Genomic DNA, 9,387 nt, shown 5'->3' on the forward strand with positions numbered 1-9,387 from the left:
CTAGTGCTTGCTTTCAATATTCTCTACTAAGCTAGAAATCTCAGTAGTTAATTAGCGTGAAATGTAAAAAAGCCAGTGAGTTGGCAGAATAGTGAGCATACCAGATAAAGTGTTTAGTGGCATTTTATCTGTCTTTATGTTCTGAGTTCAAATCCCACCCAGGTTGATTTTGCCTTTTATCCTTTCAGGGTTGATGAAATAAGTATAAGTTAAGCACTAGGGGTCGATCTCATCAACTAGCTCCCTCCCATAAAATTTCAGGCCTTGTGCCCATAGTAGAAAGTATTATGAGTTTAAATAACAGGAACTGTGCTGTCACTTAATAGTTTTAGTCTTATTTGTCTCAGTGAACTTTTTAAACTTAGACATAATGATAAACGGACAACCAACAGCATTAAATATAAATGCCATCTAAGCCTAAAGGAGCAGATTCATAGAGCTAAGTGTTTATGTGAAGACAATCTCCTCCAGGAGAAAATGCTTATCTGCAAGCATTCTCAAGTGATCTTGTACGTCACTTTTATTCTAAGAGTGTGAAACCGAGAGATTGCATAAGGAAACAGTAGAGTACTGTGAAGTTGCAGACCAACATCATCTTTTAATGTCCATATTCTATACTGGCATCAGTTGGATGGTTTCACAGAATCCAGTTGGTTTGATGACTGTGTTGTGCTCCAATGTCTGCTTAAGCATGATTTCTATGCTGAATGCCCTTAAATATACAGAGTGCTTTTTTTGTGGCACCATGCACTAGTGAGATCATCATGTAGCTCACAAGACTAAGATTCCCTTCAACAGAGTAAGGCTACAATAGATAAGGGGGCAGCTTTATGTTAGAGGATGAGAGTTTAGAGTATGAAAGAAGAGATCATTATAGTCATATAACAATGTAGACTTAAGTTTTTTGACAAGAAACACAGATTTGAATCGATAACTATCAGCATATTCTCCAATACTTTACCTACTGAGTCATTCAGCCTCAATATAAAATGTTTATGGCTCCAGATTTGAAACCTTACCAGAGAAAAAGCAACTATAAAGGTGACAGGCTTTCAAAACTGAGAAAAACTCTAATTAGACCTCACTGAAGGAAATCCAATAATTTGAAGATGTTAAAAATAGACAAAGGTAAAGCATAACATCAGCTGAAATATTTAAAGATAAGAGCAGGCTATTTTTACCTTTCATTACACTTAATTTCCTGTTTGTTTATTTCCTTATTTATTTTGTGTTTTATATCCAACTTTTTCCTTTTCTGGACAAGGCAGGATTGTTTTCAGGGAGCAATTGCTTTCACAACTCAATAGCCCTCTTATTATCACTCAACCATGTAACAGGAATGGAGCATTCGGTGAAACTAAATCTAATAGAATTATATCTATTGATCAAGAGCAATCAATACATATTTATAATGTGTGTGTGTGTGTGTGTGTGTGTGTGTGTGTGTACATATGCTAATAATATGGTTTAAAATATCTAAAATATACAAAGCTGTTTCTTTGAAGATTCTTAAATAAATAAATGTAAAATTCTTCTAAATCTTTAATAAAAACACATACGCATCCCATGAACAGTTTCCTTGGCTTTCTTTCATATCAAAAAAACACCGCTCCTTTGCAATTATATAGCCAATGACATAGTCAGTAATCGAGTGACCAAACCCTTCTCCACTTCTAGTTAAGAGGAACTTGGGAGGATTCTGAAAGTAAATGGCAGGTCAAGTACAAACTGAGAAACAGTTTCCATCAACAAAGTACATAGGGCCTACATTTTAGAAACAAGTTGTGTTATCATTTTGATAAAAGACAAGATAGTGAACTCTGTAACACACACTTTATACCTTAATGAGCCATTTATAATCAGGATATGTTAACACTTTGGTGTAATGGTAAGGTACCAAGTACTTACTTCTAACATATATTTCAGAATTTAACCTCTCTGATATCAACCCATCTGAGCCCACTTCTGGTCCTATGATACAAACTTCTTGTTTTAAAGTAATCTAGATTTGAACCTCCCATCAAAATATTTCTAATTTTTCTGAACACCATCTTCATAATGACAAAAGTTAGTTTGCTAGATTCCTCATTTAAATGAAGTAAAGGTAATGCATTTCAATAGAAATATAGTAACAAAAGGATTAAAATAACAAACTTATTTCCCTAAATTATTCATTATTTAAAAATTAATTGAAACAAAGGCAATGTATTTCAGCAGAAATATGGTAATGGAAAGGTTAACAAGATATTTCATTTCATTTATATGTGATTTCTGCCCAGAATCAATAATTTGGCAAGACATGAGCTCCTTTAAGCTCACTGGTTCATGACAAACTACAAAATGACATACATTTTAAGTCTTCCTTAAAAAGATATGGGATCCATCAGGCTGACTATTACCCACTACACATTGCATACGGATGTGCTCCTAATTCAATCCTTTTTAGTCCTCCACCTATTTTTATTAAACAATAAATTTTAATAATTGGACGGTTTGGCATAGTGTCCAAGGTTGGATGCCCTTCCTAATCTTAACCATTTTACAGAGTGTACTAGGCAAGTTTTTTTTTTATGGCACCAGCACAAGCAATGATTTCTTTGCCAGGCAAAAGCCTTAGTGTGATCCCCACAACTGAGGGAGAATAGAAAAGAGAGTGGATGATGATTCTTGCTGGAGGGGGGGGGATGTAAGAGGAGAGGCTGAGGAAGTATGGCAGCGACCAGAGGTGAGGGAAGGGATAAGTATATAAAGGTCTAATGGCTATCCAAATTTACAAGGGGTAAATATGAAAGGATGGTGAGGGAAAGGAAAGAGGAAGGAATACTGAAGAATCATTGAAGAAGAGATGTGGAAGTCACATAGGTAGGTCAATTGGGTAAGATGAAAAGGGCTGTTGGGGTATTGAGGAGGCAGAGAAGTTTTGAGGGTGAGGGAACTAAGAGAAAAAGAAACAGAGGGAGAAGAGTGAGAAGTAGACACGGGGGGGGGGGCACCAGAGAAATAGGATGAAATGAAAGAGAAGAGTGTGAATGCTGCAAAAGCATAGTTGATGAGAAGGCAGCAGAGAGAGAGAGAGAGAGAGTAGTGCAGCAAGAGAAAGAAAGAAAAGGTAAGTAGTGAGATAAAGTTATGAGGTGATGTTAGGTAGCAGTAGATGTAACTTGGGAGACATTGTTGGATCTCTATAAAACCTGACAATCCATTAACATTTTTGCTACCATATTTCTGTTAAAACACACTGCCTTTGTTTCAATTAATTTTGAAAATAATAAAGAACTTTGTGAAATAACTACCATTATTAAGTTAATGTTTGGAACATAAATAAGATAAAACTTTGACAGATTTTAATTTAGATAATTTTAAAACAAGAAGTTTGTATCATAGAACCAGGGGGTGGTGTTGTGTGGGTTGGTATCAAAAGTGTTAAGGATTGCAGAACATTTTCATTTTCAAATAAAACCAAACAACAGGGTGTCCACAAAGTCTGGGTACATGGACTTATTTAAACATGTTGAGAGACAAATTAATACCTCAAATTGAGCGCCTAGGCGAGGGACTTCCAAATTGGTTTCAGCAGGACGGGACCCCTTCCCATTTTGCCACAACTGTTAGAGATTGACTTAATGACACTTTTCCTCACTAGATTGGAAGAAGGGGTCATGTGGAATGGTCCCCTCGTTCACCAGACCTTTCTCCCCTTGACTTCTTTTTCTAGGGTATGTTAAAAGAGAAAGTTTACTCAATAAAGATTACAGATTTAAACCACATGAGAGAACGCATTACCAGTCAGTGTGCTGAAATTGATGACAATGTAGACTTATTTAATCACGTTCACCTGAATTTTGCAAGGTGCATCAAGTTATGCATTGAAAATGATGGAAATTATTTTGAAAATATTATTTATTAACATCATAATTAAATAAAATTGCTTTGTTTTAAAAGTATGTGTTAATCCTCATGTATCCAGACTTTGTGGACACCCTGTATAATGAATATCAGCAGGGAAGTTATGATACTTGATGTGTTATTGAAGAGTCATTCATATCAAGAGAACTTATTTTCATCCAAGAACTGGAAAGATCAAGTGATGTTATTCTTAAAACTTTAATTCCTCATCATTAAAATAGACTCAGACAACAATTTTAATTCATTCACACAATCATTTTACAAAAATCATTTTATCTCGATATTTGTATTATGTATACATACGTTTGGGTCTATATCTGTCAATGTTTCCACGCCTGAAATTTTAGGAAAAACAAAAAAATAATACAGGAACAAATCTATAAAATAAACTTTATTTTATTATTGATTATACTCACAAAACAAATTTTTTTTTTTTTTTTTGTCTTGGAAAGCAACTTTATTTTTTGAAATCAAGTCTTTTAATTGAATAAACATCATGAAGCTTATCTAAAAAATACATTTCAGCTAGTAATGCTACTTGTTTTCAAGAACAAAACTGTAATATATTCACAGACAAAAATGTTTTTTAAAAGCTATTGAAATATTCTTTGCTATAAAAAGAGAAGACAATAAAACAATTAATAAATTAGTAAATTAATTTTCATTGTCATCATCAGGATGGTCATTCTGGTAATTATTATCAGTACTGAACATATAGCTTCACCACTATTTATACTTTGTTTGTTGTACTGGGTGTATTAGCAAAATTGTCAAATTTTAGACTCAGCTTTGAACCTTAATGGAATTATCAGAAGTTTTCTGCCTGTTTAATTTCTAATTTCTCATTACTCTAGTTTAATTTCTCATCTGCCATGAATATTATGAATGTATCCTATTCTAATTACTCCTGCTACTTTCGTTCCTCATACCATCTCACCAATTTAAACTTGCTTGTTTGTGGTGTGCCCACACTGACCTGACCCCACCAATACCGGATATCTCGGTCTTTATCTCTATCTTCTCACCACCTTCACCAGATATCTCTCCTTCTCCTCCCACAACCATTACCTGATGTCTCTTCTCTCCACTGCTCCACTTCACTGGGCTGTTCTCTATATGTTACCTGCACTCTTCCTCTCTCTCTCTCTCTCTCTCTCTCTCTCTCTCTCTCTCTCTCTCTCTCTCTCTCTCTCTCTCCTGAGACAAATGCAACTAGCTCAGTTGCCCACCTACTTACCAGCTATCTTTTGTTTCGTTTCGTTTCATTTTGTCTAGAAATTTGTCACCACCATTACCAGATGTCTCTTCTCTCAATCTCCCCTCCTCACTGGTGCTGTTCTCTATTCTACCTGCACCCCCACTCTCTCCTCTAAAAAATGCAACTAGGTTAGCTGCCCACCTACTTAACCGACTATTTTTCATTTTGTTTCGTCCCATCTAGAAATATTCCAACAACTACCCAGTAATTTTCCATGCACAAATCAAGTGAAGGAGACAGCTAATGGGCTGTACATGTGTGCTTGTTCCCCTGTGCATGTGTGCTTGTGTGTATGTATGGATGAGTTTGCTTCCTCTCTCTCTGTCTGAAATCACACCCTCCTTTTACAATGATCATAATGCTTATACACACAATGCAGTTAACACCTACTCTTACCTCCAGTAGGAGCAACAATCTTAATCTTAATATGTTTGAATGATGTCAGGTCAGAAGTGAGAACAGATGAAGCATGCATAAAAAATGAACACGACAACTTCCCTCTTCTTTTCAGACACTGAATAACATCTCTCCTCACCAAGCCCCACCCCACATTCCTTTCCCAGTTTTCAGAGTTGGCACTGTAAATGTAGGTGCACTGAAAGGTGGTTCTAGTGAGATTGTAGAGATGCTTGAAAGGAGACGTGTCAATGTATGCTGCATACAAGAGGTAAGATGGAGAGGAGCTTCAGCTAGGGTCCTCACAGGCAAGGAACATAGGTATAAAATCTTCTGGCAAGGTAACATGGATGGAGTAGAGGGTGTAGGCATACTCCTTGTGAGAAATGGGTAAATAAAGTCATAGAGGTTGTCAGGGTATGCAATAGAGTGCTTAAGCTCAGGCTAGTCCTGCAGAACAGCACAGCTCAAGGTTGCTGGCATTGTACTGACAAGATCAGGCTTCTCTCATAGTCAGCTCTATATTGCATGTTCATGCAATGGGGCATACAGACATCTTATCTTCAGAGCACCAAACTCCAGAACAAGACATGTTGACTTCCTCATAGCTGTTGTTTAATAAAACATACTTGTATGAGAATTACTTCTATTGAATGCAATGCTTCTGTATTGCACATCAGTTAGGAATTACAAGAAAATAAATAAAGTGAAACAATAGATAGTGTTCTCTGAAGCCCTAAAAATAAAATTATCAATAAACAGTTTCAAAAGCGACATGCATCAGAGAAGCACAGGAAAAAAATATTCAACTTTAGATATGTATCTGTATTAAAGTAAAAATATATGTAAATACATAAAAATTTGCAATAAGTAATTTAGTTTAACAAAAAAGAAAAACTGTTTCAGTATATTTGGTTAGGTCACAACTATAAAAAAATCTTTCCAACTCAAATATGGGTGATAATGAAAAAAAAAGGTGGGGGACAACTTAAGAGATCTAGCATCAATTATTTTTTATTTTCTAATTCCAACTGATAATCAAATATTTAGTAACATGTGTTAGTATGAAAAAGTATCTTACCAGCAAATGTAGATTGAAACCATTTCAATGAGGAGAAAAGATGAAAATATCTTTTAGCAAGTAGAGGTTCAGCTAACAAGACCTCTATTTCAGACAACTGTTTTTTAGCAACAGTGTTTTCTGGAAATAAAATTATGAGTTTAAAAGTAAAATAATTTCAACAGCAGAATATATTCAATTAAATTATATTTAATTTACTAAATTTCAATGTTTCACTGTATTATAGTTTCTCTTATATTGAGAGAAAAGAAATTAAGCTCAATGGCATAGCCACAGTATAAATACTTCAATTCTGATTGGAATTGCTTCAGCCAGGCATGGTAACTTTTAAGAACTCTCTATGGACTCCTATCTTTGCAAATATACATATATCAATGCACTACAATGAATCTGACAAAAACAGTTGAATAAAACTTAATTTAATGGAATATATACTGTGTGGGTCTTCTCAAATGTCCTTTGATTGATTGCTTTATTAAAAAAAACCAAAAATCATTCAAGATCAAAGCATTCCACAAATTAAGTACACCAGGCTAAACTATGCTTGAATTTTTAAAATGGCTATCCTTTCCATAGCCACAAATGCAGAATTTCTTTTGTGTATCGAAAGTATGTTATACCAGAACAACTGTTAATGCTTATTAAAATAAAAACATATGTTAAACCACACTAGAAATAGGAACCAAATCTCTATCAAAAATATATGTTGATACTATACAGCTTTCTGTTATGAAATAGTGCAACCATCAATCAATCAAATTCATGATTGTAGAAACTGAGGGAGATCAAATGTGGTTGCTAAACCTTGCTATAAATAGGAGTGAAATCTCCCACAAAAACAGCTGTCATTGTATCTCTCCGTCCTCCTTTTCCCATTTTCTTATCATACCTTCATTCTGTTTCCCAAGTCACACACATACACTCATACTTTCTCCTCTTTCAACTCCTTTGGCTCATCTCTCCCTTCTATTCATACCTTCAGTCATATATATATATATATATATATATATATATATATATATATATATATATATATACCTTGAAAGAAACAGAAACTAAATAAAGTAAAGAGGATTCTTTAGTCTTGCCGGGAACAAAGTAACACCTCTAGTGTTGGTGCCATGAGAAAATGTAACCAGCACACTCTGTACAGGTATTCAAATGGAGACATTGCAGGATAAAAAAAAGTCTTTAATTATATCAAAGCAATGACAACATTTCTAGTACTGAGAATACAATAGAATGTACCCAATACACCCTGTAAAGTGATTGGTGTTAGGAAGGGTATCCAGCGATAGAAAGCATGTCAAAAATGGAATGTATCCAGCAGGGTGTGGTCTCCTAACCTATCAAGAAAGTAGTGTCTCTGAATAAGAATAAGAATTGTCTTGAGATACATCAAACTGCCCAGCCCTTTACCAACATGGTAAACAGACATAAATGATGATGAAGATATATAGAAATAGCAAGAATTTTTTTAATTCAGTGTACTTTTAATTTAACTAAAGATATTCTTAACAAAATTCTTATCAATGATCTATTTATCAGGCCCTTGTCTTATCTACTTTGGAGTATGTGTAAGATTTAGCTAAATACTCATAAATTCATATATAAAATTAATTGTCAATGTAACATCATGCATAAATTGTCCAAAGAAAATTAATATCCATTCTCCTTTGAAAAAATTTAACCTTCACTGTTTTATTTATTGAATGAACTTTCTTTATTTTCATCTCCAGGTATCAAATGTTGGCAAGGGAAAACAAATTACCATTCACATTTCTGAAAGTGAGTATGCATACATTATTGAGTTAACTAGAATAAACCCCAATCAGCATAGCGAATTAATTAATTACAATGAGGTGAAAAAATATATTTACACTTGACACCTAAGTGACATTTGAAACAGAAATGTATGCTCCCTGAAAACAAAACAAGATAGTCACACCTTGAACACCTTTGTTCATATGTCAGCTGAGTGAGAGATTATCTGGGGTTAAACAACAAAAATAACAGTACAGTTCTACATTTAAGAGATGAGGAATTATGTACATTATTTACATTTGACGGATATTTGTCCTCATTTTGTTTGTTGTTAACATTTCAGCTGATATAGCCTCCAACCTTCATCAGATGTCTTTGGGGAAATTTCGAACCTATGTTCTCATCCCTAAGGTATTTTTCGATGTTGTTGTTATTATTATTATTATTATTATTATCATTATTATTATTATTCAGGTCACTGCCTGGAATTGAACTTGGAATTTTGGGGTTAGTAGTCCACACTCTTACCCACTATGCCATATGCCCGTGGGCAATTATGGAGTGAATTTTAGGGGTTATAAATCTAATATTTTCCTATCCTCCTTCATACCAGTTCCCATATGCTATTCATATCTGCACTCAGTCTGCTTAGGAGGTTGCTGTGTCCTAACATATGTACTGCTACTTTTAGTTTTCGTATTGTCCAGTGGTGTTCTCTATCTATTATTTTAACTTCATCCCACAGGGGAAGGTGGTCTCCATTTTTTTTTCCATATATGATCAGCTATACCCAAGTTATCAATACCTTCTCATGTCACAACTTTGCGATGTTCATCTACCCTTATTTTGAGAGGGCGGTATGTTTCGCCTTTGTATAACCTACCACAGCTGCATGGGATGGAGTAAACGCAGTCTTTGGTCATATTCTCTTCTATTGGTGGCTTTACTCAAATGAGATATTCGCGAAGTGTTGTATTACTCT

General features: G+C 34.6%; 1 protein-coding gene across 1 annotated transcript in view; it reads right to left on the bottom strand.

The window, feature by feature from the left end:
* Window positions 1-9,387, bottom strand: part of LOC106868047 (uncharacterized) — a 29,078-nt gene that overhangs the window by 11,134 nt on the left and 8,557 nt on the right. Inside the window, exons 2-4 of the mRNA XM_089357682.1 lie at window positions 6,642-6,761; window positions 4,210-4,241; window positions 1,560-1,699 (exon numbers count right to left, since the gene is read on the bottom strand). Of these exons, the coding sequence (XP_089213808.1) occupies window positions 1,560-1,699; window positions 4,210-4,241; window positions 6,642-6,761 (292 nt within the window). The remainder of the gene's footprint in view (window positions 1-1,559; window positions 1,700-4,209; window positions 4,242-6,641; window positions 6,762-9,387) is intronic.

Source organism: Octopus bimaculoides, chromosome 9 (genome assembly GCF_046866305.1).
Source record: "Octopus bimaculoides isolate indiv1 chromosome 9, ASM4686630v1, whole genome shotgun sequence".
In the NCBI taxonomy this organism is placed as follows: domain Eukaryota; kingdom Metazoa; phylum Mollusca; class Cephalopoda; order Octopoda; family Octopodidae; genus Octopus; species Octopus bimaculoides.